This window comes from Penicillium concentricum, assembly GCF_028827145.1.
Source record: "Penicillium concentricum strain IBT 3081 chromosome Unknown utg000003l_segment0_segment0, whole genome shotgun sequence".
Lineage (NCBI taxonomy): Eukaryota > Fungi > Ascomycota > Eurotiomycetes > Eurotiales > Aspergillaceae > Penicillium > Penicillium concentricum.
Window position 1 is genome coordinate 1,918,078 of NW_026622756.1, and position 23,943 is coordinate 1,942,020.

A 23,943-nucleotide genomic window follows, 5' to 3' on the forward strand; every position below is an offset into this window, starting at 1 on the left:
GTAGGTAAAAATTCACCCAAGTAACTGTGAGAACATTTGCATCTAGCAGGCATAGGATACCATGGAGATAAAGATATTATTTTCTTGCATTATAATTAACGTTCATATACACTGATAAGTGATGTGTAAAAAAGAAAGGTATCAACTCCGCCTTGCATCTAGCACCATCACAAGAGATGACATGACGAAGTGTGTATTGTACAAGAAGTAGACCCCTGAGACCAACCAGAAACTCCAGTAGCCAATGTACTTGAAGAGTACCGAAGAGTAGTGACTCGATCGTACTCGGCGTTAAGTCGTGACTTGAGGACTAGTGACAGCCCTATATTAATGCTTGGGGTGGGTTCACTGAGCCTTGGTGCCCTTTGCGGCTGGGGACACCAACTCGGTGCCGAAGACCCGATCCCAGAATGGACTGGTCACACCAAAGCCATTCTCGAAATCGGCGAAATGGTGCTGGAGGTGGTATCTCTTGAGCTCCTTGTAGTAAGAAGGGAGACTAGATTGAAATTAGCGTGGATTCATTGTATCAGAGTTAAAAGTTTCAACTTACTTTCGATGGTGCAAGAAGTAATGGGTGAGATCATAGCAGATATACCCGAAGATGCCGCCACAGAATACCGATGTAGCCGCGTACCAGTTGTAAAAGAAGACTGCGTGTGCCAGCTTCCAGAAAGGTGCAGCTAGGATCACAAATAGTGTCGGTGGCATAACAAGACGATACTTGTCCATCGGGAGATAGTGGTGGATACCGTGGAGCAGGAAGTGTAGGGTCAGACCGACACGGTTGTCCGGAAGCCAGTGGTCAATGTGAAATATGAATCGGTGCAGCAGATACTCGATCAGAGTCCAGAGAGTCAGGCCGCCAAAGAAGTAGGAGGCAGCCGCAGTGGAGCTCCCCAGCCCGACAGCTCCGACCGTAATTCCATAACCAACCAATGGCAACCAGATAGTTGGCACAATGTACCACGCGGTTTTGCTGAGAGGTTCGAGGAAATTGCCAAAGAGAGGAGCGGACTCTCCTCCCCGGTAGTGACGAGGCCGATGAATCTGCTCCAAGTAGAACTCCTTAGAGAAGCCGCTGAACCACAGCTGCATCAGAAGCGGCTTGTTCAAGTCTAGGAACTTGTGGGTCTTGTAGTCCTGGGTGTAGTCTGTGTCCATCGACAGATCCTCCTCACGCGACATTCCGGTGGTTGCGTAAACGGGACCAGACTCGGTTTCAGTCACGGTTTCGGTGATGGTTGTGGTTGTCGTGGTTTTGGCAGAGGTCGGAACATCGGAGACAAAACCAATGTGGCACTCGTCCAAGATTTCATAGGCAGCATCACTGTGTTCGTGGGAAATCTCATCCTTCAGGATATCTTTCACATCCTTGCCGGCATACTCCAAGATGAGATCACCGCCACCGGGGTGCGCGTCGATGAAATCGGTGATATCGTAAACATTAGCCCCCAAGGTGAGGTAACATGATTTGGCGGTATTGTGAGATTGAACCTCGGCGGAGGTAAACGTCGGCATTACTCTCCCAGGCATATTGGCGGATTTTTAAAAAAATAGGGAAGGATGTATGAAGGAAAATCCGGCGAGGCAATAATAAGAAATAAGGGGAGAGGCGTGGCGTGACACCAAAAAAACCAGGGATCCGCCCGCTCCGGGAGCCTTGGAAATTTTTCGAAATCGTTGACTTACGATTGGATCAAGCCACCTAAAAACTGGATCCACCATCGGACTTTAGTCTATGTAGCCTATCTGCTAACTCCCATCTTATGTAGGTAACTCTTTTGCGAAAATGCAAGGTTATGTACATAGTTATGCATTGTATTTTACATCGGTGGGGCTTCTCTAAGCATTAGGCGCTGACTTCGGGAGGGAATTGCGGTCCGGGCTTAGCTCGGCTACTAAGCCGTTAAGCTCCATTATACTCTACTCTCTAGTAATCTCTCTCCTGCTTAGCTTGCTTTTATTTCCGTGGTCAGGGCGAGCTTACTAGCCAGGTCTCGATATGGTTATAAAAAGTAGTTGCAACATGGAAAGAACGATTAGAAGATACGAAGCCATAATCTGAATACACGGAATTGTTTATCAGATCAACTTTCGCCATGTAGCAAAGGATACCAAGATGCAAATCAGAATTCATATAGACCTGAAACCGAATTATTCTGACTATCATATTTGTGAAGTGGATAGCAATAGTCATCGAAATAGCTTAAATGGTCACTTCAACCCTATTGGAAATTGAAAGCCTTTTCTTTCTATATTCAAAGCCTATAAGTGGAGCGATAACTATTTAACAAAACAAGACAAAGGGCTTGTTTGAGAGTATGTCTATCGGCATTTCATATTAACTTGCGTATATTGTTCAGAGCAGTTGCATTTCAAAGATCTCAAAAAGATTTTGATACACCTAGAATAAAGAGATGTGATATCTAGATTTCTAATGATAGTTAGAGGGCACTCATTACCAAGAAGCCACCTAATATAGCTTCATGGGAACTAAGAAACATACCACAAGAGAATCATCAGCACCCTGATAAAGGGATATAGCCATAAACACTGTGGAAGCCCGTCTCAGTGCAAGATATCTTTTTTTTGGCAAAGGGAACAAACTCAATGCTATTGGAGTACTTAAAAGTCGAGCTTCCATGGATGTTAAAGATCATGTGAGTGAATTAGCAGCATCTAAGGGGAAAACGGAAAATTGCAGTTAGGGATACTATCTAGTATCAGTCATGATCTAGTTCATATGTACTTGATTGCCTGTTAGGTATGGTATCCGAACAAGAATAGAGGTCAAATAATATACAATATGTGGTCATCACAGGCTATGCCAAGGGATAGATAGGTCGATTACACCCAAACAGGCTAGACTTATCAGGTTAAATTGCCCAACAGCCTAAGCTCCTTCGACGGGGTTTCTGAGCAATCCTCCCTGAATTTGGGGGCCCATTTATCAGACTGGTTTCTGGATTTGCCACCCGGTCGATCGGTTTAATATAAATACGAAAACCCGCAGTTAGACCCCATATTGACTCCATTAATGGAGTCGAGCCCCATAACATCTGACAGCAAATCTGTGGAAACCCCGATGATCCAGAAAGATCTGTTACCAAAGGCCACCTTAGCATGTACACAAAGTACATACAATAGCACATACTCCGTACTCCATACGTATTTTGTACTTTATATTCGTACAATCGGCTCTTGTCCCCACTAAGAAATTAGTCTACGCGGCACGCGGGGCTATTGCCGGAAAGATTCCTTACGGTATTTATCTTCTGCATGGTCAATTCAAATTGAAGCAGGGGTTAGACACAATTAGTGGAGACTACAGCCCCTCTTCCTAAATTCTCTTTCTCTACTCTCATCTTTTTTTTTGTCTCTTTACATGATGTCTTCCTTCACTTCCCCTTCCACAATGTCGATTACGGACTGGTCCCCCGAGAACCCCATTCTGGCCTACCTACAGACATTGATAGCTACCAAAAAGACCCTTCCTTATGGGCAGCCTGTGGTCGCCCATGCCTCCGTCAATCATACTGGCTCCGCTTCACTCCTGCGGCTGGCCGCAGATATCGGCCCGTACATCGCCGTACTACAAATTCCGGCCGATGCCATCGACGATTGGTCCAGCGATACCATCGAACAGCTTCAGTATTTGTCTAGGAAACATAGATTTCTACTATGGGAAGCAAGCAAGATTTTGAACCCTCTGGTAAACTTCATTGGCAGAGCGGATACGCCGTTGGAAACAAGACAGGCGTTGGCGGACTTGATCAAGAAATCATACACCAGTGGCCCATTGAGGACGGCAACATGGTCCAATCTGGCCAGCTGTTGGGCCCCCGCAGCTCCAATCGAACAACAAGAAAATGATATATTGATCCCAACCTTGAGATTGGCAGCCCGCGAGGCAGTCGCGACAACCGCAAAGATAATCCAAACCGAGATCTCAGCCGAAACAAATAATTACTCGTCGAGCGATGAAGTGGAAATGGTTATCCCCTACACGGAAACAAGCAATGGTTGGAAAGAATTCAGTCCGAATAATACGGGATCAGTATTACGGAAATCGTCAACCATCTCCGTCACGACCGAGTCTGTGATTCCGCACGCACACCTTCAAGCAGATAACGGTGTCCCAATCCCCCCGCTACTCGCCCGCAGCGTTGCACTCTGTCTACCCAGCACCACTGAATACGCGTTTACCTCCGAATTCCGCCAAAGTACGATAGTCGCCGCATGTGCCAACCCCGACTTTGTCACCGGATTCGCAACGAGCGATCCCTTTTTCGTGAATCACCGAGGAAATGATATTTGTGATTTGGCATTATTCGACGGCGCCGGAAATCCCCAATTAGGCATCAGCGCTGACAAGCTCGCTACCTTGCCTTACGTCAACGAACACCGAAAATCACTCGCTGTATTCTCTCTTGTACCACCTAGTCTTGGCCTTGGCTTTGAGTTTGATCCTACTGTCAAGCCCGATGGAAGTGCACCATCCGAATCCGACTCTGAAACCCCATACACTGCGCAATACCTATTCCATGCCGTCGGGCAAGCGGTAGCCCTTCGAGAAAAGAACCGACAAGAGCAAGAAGCTAGCGGTCCTCGAAAGCAACCGGTGGGCCCCAATCTCATACATGTTCCTGTGGTTATTGTTGTATAATGTCGCACAATAGCGCTTGTTATTCTGCTTACTCGCTGGCCGCGAGTTTTGGTGGCCTCATCTTGGCTTTGGAATCGAGTATGCTATACGCCCATCGTATCTTACTTCTTGTGAATAGTTCGAAGACTTGCTTGTGTCGGTATTTCCAACAAATGTGTCTTATACAAATACCAATGAATTTGATGAATAAATAAATGGCTAGCCTCACTTGTGCACGAATTCTATCTAGAACCCCGAGGCATAACGATCTAGACACCCCTCCAGTGTAAAAGAAAACTTGTGCCTGAACTATCAGGCTAAAGGGGCACGTGCCCATTCTTAGTCATCCTGTGGGATCGCCCCAGGGCCAAGGTGGGCATGGATATCAACGGTGAAAGTGCTTTCAGCTGTATAGCTATCCTGCTCTATCTTTTCTCAGAGTCTCTATACATTAAAATCTGTCTTTTATCTTTACCAATCTGATCATGGGATCGGATTAGGGTTTGATCACCAAACAGTTAACCTCATTGACATCGAACAACAATCGTCATCTTCATGAAGAACACCTTTTTGAGACTGTTACTATGACAGCACATAACACAAATTTTGGACAGAATTCCCGTGATTATTTTACTTCCAATGTGTTACCTTCACAGCCACAGTTTAACGCCATATTATAATCACAGAGACCTTCGGGGAACTCGACATGAACCCAGCCAAAAACCCAGGCCATCACAATGGGCTTTCTGCTCAAAATGACCTCCAAGAGGATAATGAGGAATCACCAATCAGAGTCATCTCTGCAAATGGGGACTTGATTCTCGAGTACATCGCTCCCGGTGACTCTTCATCGTCACCAACCAGGCGCAAATGGCGTGTGGCAAGCGAGCGTCTTACCTCCCACAGTCCATATTTCCAAGCATTACTGGACCCGACCAAGTTTTCCGAGGGAAGACAATTCAGTGCCCAAAAGCAAGCCTGGAATGAAACCCAAATATCAGACTCAGCCCCACAGCATGCGCTACCAACAGTCAGGCTTCCCGGCGTGCAATCTACCAGCATGTGCGGAGATGATGCTATCGAGTTATTTTTGAAGATTCTATGCCTTGATTCTTTCGAACAAACTGAAAGAGTCCTGTTTGAAAATGAGTTGAAGACCCAGTCTACATCGCTTGTTGCGAGAATGATCGACCTTGCCGATTCATTGAATTCTCCTCGTGTTGTCGAAGATATTCTGCATAGAATTGGATATTTATATGGCAAGACAAAGCCTGCGCTTCTTGCCAGGTTTAATGCAGCTTCGTTGTCAATGAAGGAAGATCGGATTCGACAGATCATCTTTATATCGTCCTTCCTCAATGATTCAAGACTCACTAGAATCATGACCCATGTCTTGCTAGTTTTGGGCTCCAGATTCTGGATAAATGGGCTAGATAGCCCCGAGGAAGAGACTTTGCGCTGGAGATATCTACCACATGGTTTAGAAGGTGGGTTTGCGGAGAGTCAATCCCAATTAGTTCCAGTTAGCTAAATCATCTTCCTGCAGAGGAAATATACTCTCGACGTCAATATGTTTTGAACACCATCACCGACCTACAAGCTCATTTTCTTCGAGTCTATGGAGGGCTGGAGGAAACCGATAGTACAAAGCCCGCAGCAAGCAGAACATTGGGCGCGGCCTTTACCGCATCTGCACATTCGCTTCTTCAATCCCGTCACTTCCAATGTCGAGGCGGATTCAACAACGCCAGCCAATGCGACCTCTTCCAACTGGGCCAAATGGTCCGATTTTTCTCAATGCGCGCCAAAACGATCTTTCTAGGATCAACATTGATAGACCCGGATTTCGACTCAGCTCCCAACGATGACGATCACACAGCTGGCGAATCCAGGAACGACCACCCCCAGGCCCACCATCTGATATTACAGCTATCATCGCCTCTATCAAACAGTATCCTGACTATGCAATTGACGAAGCCCACACCGGCTGTGGTGTGCGACGTCGAATTATGCCTGCTTTAGAGTGCATTGAGAAATTCGTCTGGGATGACCGTGGTCTCCTTGGCATCACCCCCGCAGTCTCGGATACCGCTGTTCCAGACCTACATCGACCCTCGAAATGGACGCGGTGGGCAGACTTTGTGCAGAAGAGTCACGCGGTCGATATTTCTTTTGCGAGAGTCACGGCCGTGTACTACCCTTCAGCACCGTCGAAAAATCAAGTCACCCGTTCCACGCCACAAGAAGAACTGGCACGGCTGTTGTTTACTGCTAAACGGAGGGATTGGAGTGCAGCAGGCTCTGGCTGATGTTTCAGCCACTAGATATATATTATTAGACTATCTATATCGCAATTCATGTATTCTAGTAGCTCCAGGGTGGCCCTCTATACGAGCCTAGGCCGGTTTACAACACCATCATATAACCTACTATATTATGACTTCGACACTTTTTGAGAAATGGAGCTTGTCATTCCCAAACTCTAGAAGTTAATTGCGGTTTTAGATTGTGTCCTGATCATAAGCGAGTCAACCCTGAACTATCACCGTACACTGGAACCGGTCATCAAGTGGAGATAATCTGTAACCGGGCCTTACATTTCACTAATTCAGGAGAGAAAAGCTGCTCTGGACGGGTTTATATATTACCAATATATGGCCGCAGCGAAGTACACTCTTCGGTGGCGACTACTCCCTATGTTGATACGGAGTAGATAGAAATAAGAGAGCACATGCCTAGTTGCCCAGTTCAGTTGATTTCCAACTCTGATTCGTACAGGTACTCAACGTCACTATGATTTAAGAACCATCGTGATAAGGTCCGTCGTACCCCTAGCGGCGAGTCCGAAAATACGACAGAATGATCCAAGAGAATGAGAAGATAAGAATTCACTTCGATCGGTCTAGACTTCGCATTTTATATCCAGGGGTGGATTCCGGCTGGCTCTAGACATCCAGACTTTGGGAGTACATGGGTCTGGATGATTTGGTTCTGGGAGAAGCTTAATATTGGAGGTTCTATGGATGCAAGTATATGTGGACAATAGATAGATGGGTTTGGATTGTAGTGATTGTAGTGAGATATATTAGTGAACATAGAATTATCAGATGCCAATAGACATGATTAAAATCTCAAGACAATGTATAACCAACTATCACAAGATAATAAACTCCTGTATCGAATTGTGACTTGTAGATGGTGCGAGAAGTTCAGAGAAACAAGAATCACTTTTCTCTATAGTGTCTATATGAAGACAGGTGTGTAGTTTTCTCTTTCTTTTGATGGCATGCAAATGAAGCGACAGAAGAAAAGAACTCGAATCCAGATAAATGCAGAGATATTTTCCAATTTGACTCTGCGTCCATTCTGATTTGCTTTTTATGTTGTCCCATCCAGCTACATGGGTGCCAACCTTCAGCACACCGGATCACCCCAGAAGTACCCCATATCAAGTTCCATATTTGGACCAGATGGGAAGAAAGAGCCCGTGATCTGGCCGGTGGCTGGGTCATAGGGGAAGCATTCATCATACGAGCTCCGACCCGAGAGATCCTTCTCCTGCTTGATGAACTGGTCGAGTAGATCAGGTGCCTCGAGACCGTAGGGGTCCTGCATACCGAGAGGAGTAGTGTTGGCTTGATCCATCGGGGAACAGGCGATTGAGTCCAGCTCGGCGGAGATAGCGTCAACCGCCACTGCTGCAGGCATGGTTGCGGATGGGTCAAACGCCACATCATCCGCTGCTGGCTCTTCTGGCACTGCATCGGTGTCTGCAGTATCAGGGACATCGAAGAGGGAGTCGGACTCTTCAGTGGTAGGGAAATCATTCACGTTGATTCCAATATGTGGTGCCAAGCGGCGGAGGAATCCGTCACAGAGTTTCCAGGCTCTTTCTGACGCCATGTTGGTTTTCGATAGCGTCGATAGCCAGTCCAGTGCTTTCTTTGCAGCTTTGGAGACCATCGTCGCTTTCTCGGGGACGTGCTGGGCCCGGAATGCCAGCTCGAGTAGGAGAACAGTAACTGCCTGCATCAGATAATGTAATATGCACCACCAGGGCGACATGCGGTATAGCAGTACTGCGTCTGGGGCATCCGGGAATAGCGTAAGCATGTGGCATGCAGCCTCGACACATTCCGCCGCGGTCTTGTTGCAGAATTCGTAAGTCTTATCCTCTTCGGAAGGGGATTGGTCCAAGCGACAGAGGCACGGCCGGGTGATTCCGATTTTGGTGCTGTAGAACAGAAAGGCGAGGCCCATTCGCTGACTGATGGGGCATTGGGATGTTTGTGTCGAGGTGAAATCGTATGCAGCAGGGAGATTCATGAACCATGAATCAATTTCAAGCATCAAGCTCTTGATGGTGAACTCTGTGCTCGCCCACGGGGACTGTAACGCTTCCGGGCTGTAGAGTTTCACTGTCATCCGCTTGGAGATGCTGGTCAAGGAGGCCAACTGCAGGAAGTAAAGTGAAGTGCAAGGCGGAAGACTCTTCAGATACTCGGCTCGGCTCAATTTTGTCTCCCCCTCAGCAGGCAAATCGTTTGAATCAGAATCAGCCGTCGATTCTAGGTCCTCTGCATTGTTGTTGTTGTTGTTGTTGTTGTTGTTGTTGTTGGCGGGAATCCGCTCGGAACCACTGGATCGGAGTACAGCTGTGCCTATCAACCGAGCCACCTCGTCTTTTTGGAAATCACTCTCATCAAAAGGAACAGGCATTGGTGTAGTGCAAGAGCTGTCGATGATACATGAAGGACGCCCAGTCATGATGGTAAGTAAATGATCCAGTGTATACAATGACCACCACACCCGATAGCGTATCTCCTTGGAAGTGTCGGATATGCTCGCACCCACGTTGCGCAAATGCAATCCAAGAGCTAGCGCTCCTCGAACTGCACTCCCGGAAAGTTTCCAGGCCCTTCATGAAAAAATGTCGTGAGTATATAATTGTAAGATGTGCGCTGCAGGATGTCGACTTACCGATTGATATGTCCCGACGCAATCAGATAGAATGAAGTAAGCCCCTCGACTTGCAACTGCTGTAGGTCAGGGTGATGGAGAATCTGATCTTCCAAGCTCAAGGCCCGCGCCCTTGAGAAGTACATTTGATGGTCATCATCTTCTTCATTCCAGTCCAAGTTCGTCAATTGCCCATATTTAGCCGCAATGGCAAAGATCAAGTTGAGTATAGCGAGCCACTTGTTTCCTGGCTTGAGAGAGGGTTGACTGAAAAAGACCTGGAATTGGGGGACAAAGGTTGAAACGCCAATGATTGGGAAGGAAGGATGCACCGATGTCAGATAGGCATTGAGCATTTTGCCTGCCATCTCCCGTAATGGAACTCCATACATATCACTTTGATCTGCAGTTGGAATGTCCAGGTCATCAAGGTAATAGTTGGAAGCCACTACCCATGGCTCGCTTGGATTCTCCGGGCGAGGCGTCAGAGTTGGAGAGGGCAGGCCGTTATCGTCATCTGTGTTGGGAATAGTTGCAGGCCAGGCCTCACATTCACTGTTGACCTCTTTGCTAAGCCTTTGGAGCCAAGTGATCTCAGAGCTTTTTCCAATGAAACCCGTTGCTCGTGCAGTTTCGTCTCTGTTGAAGTCCTCTTCTGTCTGGTCGCCTGATTCCAGGGGACTAACGGATGATGCTCGGGAGGGCGGTGGCTCAGAACCCGCATGCCATGAGATTCTTCGTTCTCCAGCTGCTGCAAGGCATGTTTCTGGGTTGAATGCCAAGTCAGGGGCCGATTCCTGGTTGGTATTAGATAACATAGTTATCGGATGTGGATCAAGCTTCATACCGCTGCCAGAGCAATGTTCACGAGTTGCTCATCAGAAACGCCGAACCGATTGCTCAGCTTGCTAATAACATCTTCGTATGCCTGCACCTTTGCGGACAAGCTTGCCAACTGTCTTTTCGTTCATTGTAGATGTCAGCTCTTGCAATAACGCCAGCGTGCTTTTATATTGGCTCTGCATACCGTTTGGACTTCTCCCTCTTGCCATCGGTATAGCAGCAGATGATTCCAGCCTCTCGACAATTGCGGCATCCGGACTTGTCTCCGGTGCATTTCGTCTTTCGTTGTCTGCAAGACTCACATGCTCGACGAACGTGTCGACGATGAAACCTACCAGGAGAGGTGAAGGCAGACTCGGTTCCTTCCGCTAGTCGCGGGATAGCCATTTTCTTGGTGCCCACTTCGGATTCACCTCGTTGGAGATGAGGAACTGGGTTACCCTATAGATGCTTTATCAGATAACACTTCCTTGGAGTGATCATGATTTCACACTTACCACACTGGACAACTGATTACACGTGTCTGCATCAGCACACGATAATTTGAAGAGGCTCTGTTGATCATTCCACGAGGGAAATGGAATATTACTCATGGTGAACCACAAAAATTATGGTTACTGAAGCTGTTTTCACTAAATGTCAGTGGGATTCGTAACTACATCTTCATTCTTTACTTACTTTAAGTAAATTGAGTTTGGACAATGCGTAGGTTCCAAAGAGCTTGCGATATATATTGAAATGACAATATCAGCAATTGTTTTATTGCCGTGACATCTGTCAAGTCAAATAGTCTAAATGGTGTAAGACAAGAAGGAGGTCATTGGATTTTATAAAACACCCCAGGATTTGACCCATGAGAAGGATAGATCGGGGAAGAATGAAGGAAAAGAGGTTCGGGTTTCGGGCACCGTTGGGAATCGTGAGCTGGTCAAGCTAGATACTCCGTGATGACATCCAATGCTCGTTTAGGGTAATGTGTAAACGCGCACCATTGGCCACTCGTTGGCCAAATCAGGAATAGCTGCGGGTTTGCCTCAGTCTCCTTGTAGGGCATGGGGCGAAAGTTCAACGTTTTCATGAGCAAAGCAAAATAACTTCTTTTGGTTATTGAGCACGCTATTTGCCATCAACCAAACAGCCTATGTGGACTTGCATTTTATTACTCCAGAGAGCCTGAGGTATTGGCCTAACCATCAAGTTACCTCCCCCGGTGATCCATATTTTGACAGGGCTCAGCTTTCGGTTGTTGGTACCGGCTGGCTCTGGACTCCGATGCAGTGGCCAAGGGTCGTGGATATAGGATTCAACAAGAGGATGCCCAGGTGTAAGCTTCGATGCAGCCAGCCCACCTTCAGCCCTAGGGCTGTTTTTGAAACTCTGAATTGTGTGTTTCAAGGAGCCCATGAGCAACACTGAACTTCCGCAGTCTCGAATCAGCCACCTTCAGCAGAATGAATATGAAGACTTCCTTACCAAGTCAGCAGTAAATAGCTCTGGAGTGTCCAGTGGCCCAGACCCGGGACTTCGAAGTCAATCTGACGTTAGACTGTGGCGGCACCAACTTTGCAGTGGTTCGTCCCTGGTTGGTATTCAGGCCAGGACCACCTCATTCGGAAAAAGGATGATAATCCCCAAGGGGGAAAAGCTTGACGGCAATTCTCACCAACCTCTCCCGTCTTGGTGTCTTGAGTTAATTTGAGATACGAAGCCCATAATCCTGACGTTCCATTACGTTCGGATGATTAACCTTATAGTGGGCTTAATGGCCTTGTTTGTCAGGCTCCAACACCGATAACTTGGATGTTTCGAGGTTATACTACTGTATAAGGATGAAGAAGTAAAAAAAGAATCAAATAAGTTGGCTTAACACGATCTTGGTAATTAAAGAACACCACAATCCGAACATCATTAGGAACTCTATACAGTAGTCCAAGCCCATTTTTACTCAATGAGGAAGTTCTCCGCAACACTTCGAATATCCTTCGAGAACGCAACCTCCTCACCCTCCATCTCCAGGAGGGAAACACTGTTGATGTCGACATCCACGAAAGGCTTGGTCTTTGTGAAGCGGACACTCATCGGGAAGAACTCGTTCTCATCAGCATCAATCGCCTCGAACTCAAAGCTACCAGAGGCGTTCGACTCATCAACAGTACCCAGGTTCCAGTCCAGACTGTCACCGGAGACCTCGTAGACCGCATCAAAGCTAGATACAGCAGGCTCTGTTGTGCCATATGGAATAGTAACAACCACATCGCGGAGACTGTCACCGCCGGTGAGCTCATACTCCACGGTCACGGTGGTGGAGTCAGAACCCTTGTTTACCCAAACGGTGAATGTGATGGGGAGAATATCAGCATTGTCAGCCGAGCTGGCAACACGCCACCGGAGCACGCCGATGGAGTTATTGGCGGGGAAGCGCTTAGTAGTGTCCTTCAGTTGGATCACGGAAGAGTTGGTGAAGAGGGCTTTGTCGACATTAGGGTGGGTGCGGAACTGTGCGCCATGTGTGGGAACAGCCTGGCAGTCGAGTCGGAGTTTAGTGAGTGCGGGATCGGTGATACGGAGCTGCATATCACCCTTAACCTCGAAAGACTTCAAGGCTCCCTCCCGAGTAAGCGTGGCTGAGATGGTCTCGGCGATTGTGAGTTGAATGGGTTCCCGGTCCGCACTGAGAGACTCGCGGGCTGAGGGAATGTCGTGCACCGGAGCCGAGGCTTGTGGAGCCACCAGTGGACTCTCCTCTTCGATTTCTGGGCCCATATCACCCCGGACCTTCTCGTAGATATCCGTTGCCTTTGATTTCTTGCCCAGCTGCATGCCCTTGCCGCGAGTGGGAATGGGCCTAGTTATCACGCAGTCAGTAAGAGTCTCGCAACGGCTAAACCAGAAATCTTCCCAACGTACTTGGCAAAGGACTGTTTCTTCTCGGCCTCGTAGGAATCATAAGTGTCAGGCACAGAGGGGCGCGCTGGGGGTGTGTAGACGGGGTAGGACGGAGTTCTTGCGGCTGCGGCACGACCTGTGCGAGCAACCTCTTTGCGTTGCATTTCCAGCTGCTTCGCCTTCCTTTTGCGCTCCTCGGTGGCCTCCAGCTCTTTGTTCTATTAATGTATGTCAGCCGAGAACTAACCTCGCCGGGGGGTTCAAAACATACCCGCTCAATGATCTCCTGGATTCTCTCTTCATGACTCTCCATTTCCAGGAAAGTCTTGATCTGAGAGAGAGAAAGATTCTCCCGGTATCCCATAGTCACCAATTCATCGAAGGCACTCAGGAGCTCAAAGGCATTGCGAAGAATCTCCCGCTCGTCTAGGCTCTTGCAGATGCTGGTGGTGACTTGCGCAAAGAGATGGAGACTGTCGATGTCTTGCAGAATGTTCGATTGCCGGTTGGTGATCAGCACAATGTACATCTCGTCCAATGGCTGGTACACGAAGCGCACGTTGTCTTGCTCAACGGTGGTATGCTGGGTTCCGGAGTCCGCTAGCTTAGGGAAGGAGGCAAGAAGGGCTTCAATTCGGGACCGAGAGATCTCCCGAAACTGGCGCGAGAGGACCGCTTTACCTCCACGGGTGCATATCGACGCTGCGAGAACGACCTGTTGTGTGTTAATTAGTGTAATTCCCCCGCGAATTGGATTGAACAGAGGCTAACCATGGTGGGAAATCAGCACAAAAGGTGCACACAGATGGCAATAAAAGAGTGATCAAGGAACAGAGTATAGAAAAGGTTAGAGAAGTGTAGTGTTGACTAGAAGCGTATGCCCTGGTGTTGATGGTTGGAAGCGGTAGGGAGCTACTCTGTTCACTTCGGCGGTTGGCCCGTGCATTCCTTTCGCTTAGTCGTCAACCAGACACTTTCTCTTCACTTCATCTTTTTCTCACGCGTTGAACACACTCCACCAACACTCAGTTCATCGTTTCTCTTGCTCTTACTCGTAGCCTTTCGCTCTGAGTATCGCCGAGGAAACTTTTTGCTTTCATTTTCAACCCTCATTTCAACCGCTTTCATGGAACGTCATTGCTGAACTTTCCAATACTACCTACGACCCTCAGCCCCCATTTTTACGCGTTTTCTTGCTATGACAGCAGCCCCCTTGATTGCATACTCCATGATGGAAATCCCAGCCGCGGGTGATTCTATGGAGATGGCCTCGCCCTACCAGGGGCAGGCTGACGATTTTGACATCGACATCGACCTCATGGAGGACAATGTCTCGAATATGGACAGTGATATGATGGGTGCAGATGAATTTACAACTACTTCTCAGCCTAACGAACTCGACAATGACGCGATCTACGATGCCGACATGGCCGATGAACCCTCCGAAGGGTCGATGATCGACGCTGACAACTACGCCGATGAAAACAACGACATTGACGTGCAGTTTGAGGAAGAGCCATACGAAGAAGAAATGATTGAAACTGATCAGGCCGAAGACGTCAATATTACCGCCCCCGTCATTCATCTTGAACCTGCGGACAGCAATGAAGACGCTGCCAGCGCCATTAACAAGGATGCCACAATCACACCCGTGGAACCTCTCGAAGCAGCACCTCAAAGCTCGAGTGGCTCTGTCGAACTTGCCCCCGTTCAAGACGAAGCCCAGGCTCCCGGCCTTGAGGCCGAGACTCAGGCTCAGCGGAGCACGGCTGCTGATGACCCTGCTGAGGAACCATCCGAGAACGTCATCAGCCCCGAAACCGGCGATCATCACGTAAATACAGATGTTGGTGAAGAGGCTAACAAGATATCACAACCTTCTGTGTCAGAGACTGAGGTACCCGAAGTTCCCAACGACAGCCTAGAGACCAGTGAAATCAAACCTTCTGCCGAAGATTCCCACGTTGATGCCGCTGCGCACCCAGAGGCGCAGGCTGTGTCTGAGGGGAATCACCAAGTTGCGGATGAGGATGGATCTGAATCTCTACAACAGGTCACATACATAGATGAACCTCTTCATCCAGTGAAGATTCTCTACCAGGACTGCGAGATCGCTCTGTTCCCCCCCTTGAGGGAGACTTGGCGGATACATTCTTTATTGAAGATGAAGCTTTAGCTTACGACAACATTGGTCAAATATTCAAGGCTCTGCGCCAGGTGCTTCAAAGAACCATGACAGGCAACGAGGTCTTGGTCATCGATATTGACACCCTCGGTATCCAAATGACAGAGGTAGGTACTTCTCAAAGACCCTCCATCAGCAAACATACTGACTCATCCTCTAGGACTCATTCCATACATCTCAAGTAACCTTGCATCAGATCCTAGATCTTTACCTTAGACTTTGTCGTAACGATGGCACTACTGAGCCCGATGCCCTTTACCTTACACTGAGCACCAAGCGTGCGTTCCCGGCTGAAATCGCAGATCTCAATGACGCCGCAATCGACGGCAAAAAGCTTTCCGAACTTCATGCCGAAATTCAGTCATGGGATGAATATGACGAAGCCGAACCAGGTTCTGAGGGGGATCTTGACGCCCATGGAGCCGAGGAACATGAAGACGAAGCCTACTACACCACCGAGGCCCAAAAAGAGCTTTCGACCACAGAAGTGCAAACGGCTCCAGGGCCTGGAGAAGAGCAGGCGCTAGATAGCGAACAGGCTCAGGTCCAGCCCGAAGTTGTCTCTGACGGTCAACATGAGATCGTGCATGCGGAGGATGATAATAGATCTACCTCCAGTGAGCGGGGTGCCGAGGCCGCACCTGAGTCTGAATCTCATCCAGCCCAGCCCGGGAGCAAAGAGCCAGATCACTCTGATGTGTCTCGCCAGCTTGAAAGAGGCCAAGACCAAGATCAAGGATACAGTCATGACCATGGTGATACGAACGAAGAGCACTATGATTCCGAGGGCCCGCAAAGTGATTCTACTGCCACGGTGGCTGCACTGCCTGGCGCAAGCGAGGTCAAAGAGCATACCCAGCATGTCCCTCCGGCTGCGGACGTCGGCACAGATCAAAACGACGAAGAGGAATATTACGGAGAGGACCACGAGAACGATGATCTGGGAAGCGAAGAATATTACGAGCATGAAGATATCGGCTCGGTCGATGATTCAGAGGCTTTCCAAAAAGATATCACTGGCAGTGAAAATGCTGATGTTGATGCTCAAGAACCAGCTGATCATGCGTCTGTCCTTGATGAAGAGGACACAGATGAGTTAGATGCCCCGCCGACAGACGAAATTGTCTCGGAAGTTCCTGTGCAGGATGATACCAACCGCCCTTCCCATGACCAGCCGCGTGACATCGGCTTGCATGACGCCTCTGACAAAAAGGAGCGAACACCAGAGCCTGCAGATGATTTACTTGGAATCGCTGTAGACCTGATGCAGACTCCTCCGAGGGATACAGAGAACGATTCCCTTGATCACTTTGAGGGCATAGACTACGACGAACCTGAGGATGAACTCGAGGCTCATGTTTCAGCTGATGAGGGTGCGGATGATCACGAGTTTGACGATAACCATTTTGGCGACTATGACACCCATTTTGAAGAATCGGAGGCTGTAGAGCTGGTTGGAACAGACCCTTCCTTGACCGACCCCCAAACCAACCAGATCCCGTCTGCCAAACGGTCTCGGGAAGATGAAGACGACTGGAACCTAGTGGAAACCACTGTTGACACCAAACGTCGTCGCTCTTCGTAAACCACGTTCCCACTTTCTTTTACCCCTGGAGCTATTTCTCCAACCTCTCTCATCTGTCATGCCCGGTGTCCAATGAGCCCCTCGGCTCGTTCCACGCGACTATTATCCTCCCACCATACTAATCATACTTACCAGCAACGACCTCGACCGATGGACGCAGTGTCTCGTTCGACTACTAACAAGAAACAGGTATGTTCGACCCCTTCCCCCAGCATGCGCATGCCTTCAACTTGGGGTATGCGCCTTCTCTTTGCTCTCGATGCATTCGATTACCCATCTATTCTTGCGTTTTTTTTTCTTATTTTGTTTGATTCTTTCCCATTGCGATTCAAGATACCACGGGCTTTCGGCCAAAAATCTTTGTTCGGTGTTGAGGGGTGTTTTTTTCAATGCATTTTCCTCCGGATATGGCGTATCGGCGCGATGGGTTAGGCCACGTGTTTGTAGTCCAATGAATCTTTTCAACATGCTTCTGCTATCGAAGTATTTCTGTTTTCTTCTCCATTCTCATAAAGAAGAATGGGTCTGATCTCATCTCCCCCTTGTACCCCCAGATTTGAAATGCCTAGTTCCGCGTATATTATGGGGTACAAAGGAGAAACATTCCGGGGATAGCGGATTAGGATATTGTAGACTCGGTATTTTGCAAGATATACATGTATAATTTCATGTGAATACGGACATAGTTTTATACTCATTAACTCAGCCACACAGAGTCATGTGTAGTGGATCCCAATTGAAGTCTCTGGGGATTCCTAAGTATAGAAATGCCGCATTCGGAGAGAGCTGAAACGCCGGTCTTGGCTTCATTTCAGGGTCTATTTTGATTTTAATAAGAGATGATAGTACAGGTACAATGTAAAAGGTCCAGACTCTGAAGAGACAGTGACACATAATAGTGTCATGTACTCCGTACTTATATTCTGTAACTACATACATATAATGAGGCCACCTATTCTACATATTCAAGGCATCTTAACATATTTCTTAGGAAAAATTAAAATTAAAAAAAATTACCTAAACCACCTCGGTCCTTGGAAAGCCTCCCCAAGCGCCCCCAAGCCCTTCCAAGCCGTTGTGCTCTTACGCGTCCCCCGATCGGGCTTGAAACGGAACCCCACCGCACGCATCTCTGGCCTTTGGCTTCTTCTGGACGTCTACCTTTACATCCTCCTTACTCAGAAATCTCACGCTGGCTCGTCTTTCTGTCTCATTCGCTCCCTTTGCTTCCCCCTACTCCGCAAGTTCTTAGCCTATTACCTTGATCCCTTCCTTCGCCCACAGTCTTTCGCGCTCATTCCCCGATCCATTGCACTGGAGGTCTTTCGACAGTAGGAGCACTCGGCTCCTAATAGAGGAATCACGTCAAAATGCTTCCAGATAAGTATGGTTCATCCCAAATCTCAAATTGCCCTCCCAAGGGCACGTTGGCCAGCTCTAACATTGCGCGCTGCGCCCCTATAGATATGTCGGGCTTATTCTAGCCATTGTATCGACCATGGCCATCGGTACGAGTTTTGTTATCACCAAAAAGGTTGGTGTGCCACTAGAAAACGATTGGATCCCGGGCGCCGAACAAATACCGCGGCGATTGGGTCTAAAATAATTAATCATCGGAGCGGAATCGCTAATACGGCTGAATACAGGGCTTGATGCAAGCTTCCGAACGACATGGGTTTGAAGGAGAAGGATTCTCATACTTGAAGAGTCCGGTGTGGTGGGGTGGTATAGTGACACGTACGGAATCCAATGGCCTTGACATTCGGAAAATGCTAACAGATTCATAGTGGCTCTGGGTGAAGTCGCCAACTTTGCTGCGTACGCCTTTGCGCCTGCCATCCTGGTTACGCCCCTGGGTGCGCTGAGTGTTTTGATCGGGTAGGGATATCTCCTCAATAGCGTGCGTAATCTCAAAGCTAACATGACACAGTGCGGTCCTGAGTTCGTACTTCCTCAACGAGATCCTTGGTGTATTGGGAAAATTGGGCTGTGCGCTGTGCTTGCTGGGATCGGTCGTCATCGTTCTCCATGCACCTCCAGACAAGCAGGTGGAGACAGTCGATGAGATTCTGGCATATGCGGTTCAGCCAGGTAAGACTTGATCGGTGTCCGCCCGAAAATCACCGCTGACTTTGCGACCAGGATTCCTTTTCTACTGTATCACAGTTGCGGTCTTCTCGACTCTGATGATCTACCGAGTTGCGCCGGTCTACGGCAAGAAGAACCCGCTTATCTACATCTCGATTTGTTCGACTGTGGGATCGGTTTCCGTCATGTCCGTCAAGGCCTTTGGTATTGCAGTGAAATTGACCATTGGAGGCAACAACCAATTTGTCCACGCATCCACCTATGTCTTTGCCATTGTGACCTTATTCTGCATTCTGACGCAGATGAACTACTTCAATAAGGCATTGAACTCTTTCTCGACTTCGATGTGAGTATACACATCAAGCAATATGAAGATACGAGGCTAACATGATTCTTTCAATAGCGTGAACCCCCTTTACTATGTCACCTTCACAACCGCGACTCTCTGTGCCTCCTTCATCCTTTTCAAGGGATTCAATACCACCGACGCCGTCAACACCATATCTCTACTTTGTGGATTCCTTATCATCTTCACCGGCGTGTACCTCCTTAACCTCTCACGACATGACCCCGATGGACACTCCATGGTGAATTCAAAGCTTGACGAGGATGGAGTGCCAACAGACGGTCTGGCGAGCTTCCAGACCCGGCGGTCAATGCAGTCCCGCCGAAGCTCCTCGAGCGCATTCTTCAATGGGAACGGCGACCGCGAAGGCCTCATCCACGCATATGATGCGGAGCACGGGATCGGCATGAACACCTTGGCCGAAGCAAGTGGAGGAGAGCCAGGTCCGACTTTCCCGACCGAAACACAGACCGCGATGCACACAAAGCGGAACAGTCAGATCTGATCGGTGTAAGGTCTGATTCCAATCCTCGCCTTATAACAAGGTCTTTGAAATGATTCTCCTTCTTCTCTACCCGACGGCAAGCTTCTCTTCCACAGGCTTGATCTCCACTTGTATTTTTACTGTTCCCCGAAAATGTCAGAATTGCATTGAAACTTGGGCGAACTCATCAGGCACTGGACATGTCTGTATGAACGACTGAATATGACTCTGGGTTTCTCTGGATGGTTGCGATTTGTCTTTTTTTTCTTTCCTTTTTTTCTATCTGGGCGAGATACTTGTATATAGTTCAAGTTGGATTTTTGAATAGACGTATCTGGGTGGGGCTGGGACCGATGATGTATTTGCAGGTCAGCTGTTTATGGACCATACCCATCCGAGATTCTTGCTTCAATTTCAACATCTTTTAAATTATCCACCCTTTAATGCCTACCTTTTGCGAGGGGTCTAAATACGAGGGCTGTGTGATCTTGTTCTCAAACGCGGGGAATTTGCGCGATGCCCGCTTTATTGCGCAAATTGGCCATCGTCGCCGCAGTTGACGGCCTGATCCTACATGCTCAAGCCACCGGACCACGACATAATGGTAGTAACAATGAGGCTTCCTCCATACGCATTGACTATAAGACGAACAAAATCACTGCGTTGCCCACTTCTGCCTCGGAGCCCCTCGATGGAAAGGACGCCCTAGAGGCCTACGGTCTCGTAGGTATGTTGATGAACTAAGTGAAAGTTGGAACAAGGAGACTAATCGAAGGGTATTGCTGCTGTAGGTCTCTTATCTGTCGCTTCATACTCATTCCTCGTTTCCATTACACAGCGCGAGCAAGTAGCGCAGATCCAAGGCGGCCCGATCTACACTATAACGAACGTCGCAATCATTCCGATCTCATCCCAAGCAGATGCTTCCCGCGCAATCACACAAGCCAGGAAAGAGTCCTCGCAGGAGGAAGTTACCATTGAATCCTCCTCTGATGAAGATGACCTCCCCGATAACGAAACCGACAGAGCCGAGGCGGAGGCGGAGATCGGCAGCCTGCCCGCATCACCTACTCGCGATACATCTCATGCCCGCGGCACCAGTGCTGGCAGTATCGCAGAAGACGTCATCGCGAAGAAAGTCCGTTTTGGCAGATTTGCGGCCAATTGGTTGTCGCGCAAAAACCTGGGCTTGCCCAGGCCTGGTGCTCTAGAGCAGGATGTGATAGAGTCTCCCTTTGACGAAGCTTCTAGCTTTTCGGGTGAGACCAGTGAGGTAAAGCATGACGCTGTGAATGAAGCTGTGTCTGAAGAGGCTGGGGTTCAGAGCGAGCCTAATCGGCCTAGCCAGGCTGCGGAGTTGTTGCCGAAACTGCTTCGTTATACGAAACTATTGTTTGCATCGCATAACTTTTTCTTTGCATATGATTATGACCTTACGCGCTCTTTACATACGCAGGAAGCTCGGAAAGATCAGCTTCCCCTTCACAAAGTTGTGGATCCATTGGTATGCGCGAACTGATGCTTAGTATGTTTTCTGTGAAGCTTGCTTGCTGACTCGTTGGCAGTATTTTTGGAATAGACATTTGATGGACACATTAATTGATAATGGGGCTCATGGCTTTGTTCTGCCGTTGATTCAAGGTTTTGTCGGCCAACGAGAATTCACAATCGCTGGTGCTGAAAGGAAACAATCTTCGAAGGACTCAGTGGAACTTGCGGAAGGCCGAATCCTCGGTGAAAAAAACGAGGCCGAAGCTGTCGAGACTAATGTCAGCAAACGTGATTATCTTTTGACTCTCATTTCTCGACGCTCTGTCAAAAGACCAGGTCTTCGTTACCTGCGTCGTGGTGTCGATGATGAGGGCAACACAGCGAACACAGTCGAAACCGAGCAGATTCTCTCGGTTCCGGGTTGGTCTCCGTCTCATCCTGCCTACTCATATTTGCAAGTCCGGGGTTCCATTCCTCTTTATTTCTCTCAGTCGCCATATGCCTTGAAGCCAATCCCAGTGCTCCATCACTCTGCGGACACGAATCTCCTTGCCTTCGGTAGACACTTCCGAGAGTTCAGTCGGCGGTATGGAAATGTTCAGGCTGTCTCTCTTATTGACAAGCTGGCAGGTGAATTGAAGCTGGGAGAGCAATATGAGAGATATACCCAATCCTTTAATGCTGCCGGTGGGATCGATGGTAAGCCATTGCAACTTGAATGGTTTGACTTTCATCGCGAGTGTCGGGGCATGAAGTTTGAAAATGTATCTCGTCTGGTCGACCGACTGAAAGATACATTGAATGAGTTCTGCTACACCATCGTTGCAGACAACGATATCCTGCAGACCCAAAAGGGCATCATCAGAACCAATTGCATGGATTGTCTCGACCGCACTGGTGTTGCCCAGTGTGCATTCGGCCAATGGGCCCTCGAGCGTCAGCTGGAACATGAAGGCATTGACATTGATCTTGGTGGTGACTCTTCCACCCAGTGGTTCAATACACTCTGGGCGGACAACGGCGATGCCATCTCCAAGCAGTATTCATCAACCGCAGCCCTGAAGGGGGACTACACCCGTACACGCAAGCGAGACTACAGAGGTGCCCTCAACGACTTTGGACTGACACTCTCGCGCTACTACAACAACATCGTAAACGACTTCTTCTCTCAAGCCTGTATCGACTACCTCCTAGGAAACGTCTCAACTCAAGTCTTCGACGAGTTCGCCATCCAGCTCCAAACCACCGACCCAGGAATCTCAGTCCAAAAACTCCGCCAGAACGCTATTGATACAAGCTGCAATATCGTTATCAGTAGCCCCTCTGAAGAATTCCTAGGCGGCTGGACCATGCTGACACCCCGCCAACCCAACACCCTACGCACCCTACCCTTTGAGGAAACAGTCCTACTTCTTACGGACGCCGCAGTGTACAGCTGTCGCTTCGACTGGGAGACCGACAAAGTCCTGTCCTTTGAGCGCATCGATCTCCGCTCCATCTCGCGCATCCACTACGGTACATACATCACATCCATATTGACAGATAGCCAAGCCGACGAGTCGACCAACGTCGGTCTCGTCATAGTCTACCGCGACGGTGACACACACACCCTCCGCGTGAATACCCGATCCCTGCAGAGCGATGTCGATCTCAGCACACTCGAGACTACCGCCAGCGCCAACAGTGAATGGGACCTCGTTTCCTGGCTGCGGGGTAGCAAGCGGGCGACGACGCGGTTTGTCGCGTTTAAGGGTATCCCGCTGTCGAATCCGGTTGCTAGTCCCCGGCCTGGGGGTGCTGCGACTGTTCGGGAGATGGATCGCATTCGATCGGTGTGTTTGGATATCGAGCGGGCCATGCTCGCGGGTCAGGGAAGTAATGTTGAGGCGGTCTCTGCGGTTGAACAGTCTGATATCATCTCTTTGGCGGATGCTAAGAAGAGGACGGGGTGGTTGGAATATCTTGTTTATGATCTTAAGAAGATGGTTTGGGCGTGATTGGATTGATATTGAGACTTTATGCATCTTCAGCTTATATGAGCTTTCACTCTTATGTTACATATTGTCTCTTGCGTGATCACTGACAACTTTATTTGAATGTTGGCGTCATGTTGGTATTGACTGTTGAGTGTGTTTTGTAACTATCACCAAGATTGAAATACATGTGATTTGGAGTGCTTCTCATGATTCAAGAGTGAGGGATTCAAGTGTAAGTATAGGATCTAGTATATTAGAGGGGGAAGTCAAGTGGTCGCAAATCTTAGGAACATTTGAATCCTTCCGCCTGAGGAAAGTCACTCTGATGTATCTTGGGCATATTTTCATGGTGACTCCCCGCGGTTTCTATCCATCGTGACTTTCCTCTACCTGTCTCCCAACTGCAACATTTTCAACCACACCTTTAATCCCATCCTTACGCAACCCTCAGA

General features: G+C 48.6%; 8 protein-coding genes across 8 annotated transcripts; 5 read left to right on the forward strand and 3 right to left on the reverse strand.

Annotated features, from left to right (window-relative positions):
- Nucleotides 1-345: 345 nt before the first annotated feature.
- N7517_008558 (fatty acid alpha-hydroxylase) lies at nucleotides 346-1,536 on the reverse strand (the record flags this gene model as incomplete). The annotated part of the gene is made up of 2 exons (XM_056726288.1): nucleotides 346-499; nucleotides 554-1,536. 2 exons carry the CDS (start codon nucleotides 1,534-1,536, stop codon nucleotides 346-348), a joined length of 1,137 nt encoding a protein of 378 aa, XP_056577139.1.
- A 1,882-nt stretch (nucleotides 1,537-3,418) lies between these two features.
- Nucleotides 3,419-4,669, forward strand: N7517_008559 (uncharacterized protein; the record flags this gene model as incomplete). Its single annotated transcript, XM_056726289.1, has 1 exon — nucleotides 3,419-4,669. One exon carries the CDS (start codon nucleotides 3,419-3,421, stop codon nucleotides 4,667-4,669), a length of 1,251 nt encoding a protein of 416 aa, XP_056577140.1.
- A 685-nt stretch (nucleotides 4,670-5,354) lies between these two features.
- On the forward strand, nucleotides 5,355-6,957 carry N7517_008560 (uncharacterized protein; the record flags this gene model as incomplete). Its single annotated transcript, XM_056726290.1, has 3 exons — nucleotides 5,355-6,135; nucleotides 6,195-6,530; nucleotides 6,578-6,957. 3 exons carry the CDS (start codon nucleotides 5,355-5,357, stop codon nucleotides 6,955-6,957), a joined length of 1,497 nt encoding a protein of 498 aa, XP_056577141.1.
- A 1,105-nt stretch (nucleotides 6,958-8,062) lies between these two features.
- N7517_008561 (CeGAL family transcription factor) lies at nucleotides 8,063-11,043 on the reverse strand (the record flags this gene model as incomplete). Its single annotated transcript, XM_056726291.1, has 5 exons — nucleotides 8,063-9,566; nucleotides 9,629-10,404; nucleotides 10,455-10,566; nucleotides 10,635-10,891; nucleotides 10,948-11,043. 5 exons carry the CDS (start codon nucleotides 11,041-11,043, stop codon nucleotides 8,063-8,065), a joined length of 2,745 nt encoding a protein of 914 aa, XP_056577142.1.
- A 1,348-nt stretch (nucleotides 11,044-12,391) lies between these two features.
- N7517_008562 (coatomer subunit delta) lies at nucleotides 12,392-14,110 on the reverse strand (the record flags this gene model as incomplete). The annotated part of the gene is made up of 4 exons (XM_056726292.1): nucleotides 12,392-13,295; nucleotides 13,358-13,554; nucleotides 13,608-14,051; nucleotides 14,108-14,110. 4 exons carry the CDS (start codon nucleotides 14,108-14,110, stop codon nucleotides 12,392-12,394), a joined length of 1,548 nt encoding a protein of 515 aa, XP_056577143.1.
- A 424-nt stretch (nucleotides 14,111-14,534) lies between these two features.
- N7517_008563 (uncharacterized protein) lies at nucleotides 14,535-17,106 on the forward strand (the record flags this gene model as incomplete). Its single annotated transcript, XM_056726293.1, has 3 exons — nucleotides 14,535-15,419; nucleotides 15,470-15,628; nucleotides 15,682-17,106. 3 exons carry the CDS (start codon nucleotides 14,535-14,537, stop codon nucleotides 17,104-17,106), a joined length of 2,469 nt encoding a protein of 822 aa, XP_056577144.1.
- A 1,498-nt stretch (nucleotides 17,107-18,604) lies between these two features.
- On the forward strand, nucleotides 18,605-20,045 carry N7517_008564 (DUF803 domain membrane protein; the record flags this gene model as incomplete). Its single annotated transcript, XM_056726294.1, has 6 exons — nucleotides 18,605-18,640; nucleotides 18,753-18,843; nucleotides 18,894-18,984; nucleotides 19,037-19,197; nucleotides 19,249-19,540; nucleotides 19,598-20,045. 6 exons carry the CDS (start codon nucleotides 18,605-18,607, stop codon nucleotides 20,043-20,045), a joined length of 1,119 nt encoding a protein of 372 aa, XP_056577145.1.
- Nucleotides 20,046-20,540: 495 nt separating this feature from the next.
- On the forward strand, nucleotides 20,541-23,512 carry N7517_008565 (uncharacterized protein; the record flags this gene model as incomplete). The annotated part of the gene is made up of 3 exons (XM_056726295.1): nucleotides 20,541-20,751; nucleotides 20,816-21,528; nucleotides 21,590-23,512. The coding sequence occupies 3 exons, from the start codon at nucleotides 20,541-20,543 to the stop codon at nucleotides 23,510-23,512; spliced, it is 2,847 nt and encodes a 948-aa protein (XP_056577146.1).
- Between the last annotated feature and the right edge of the window lie 431 nt (nucleotides 23,513-23,943).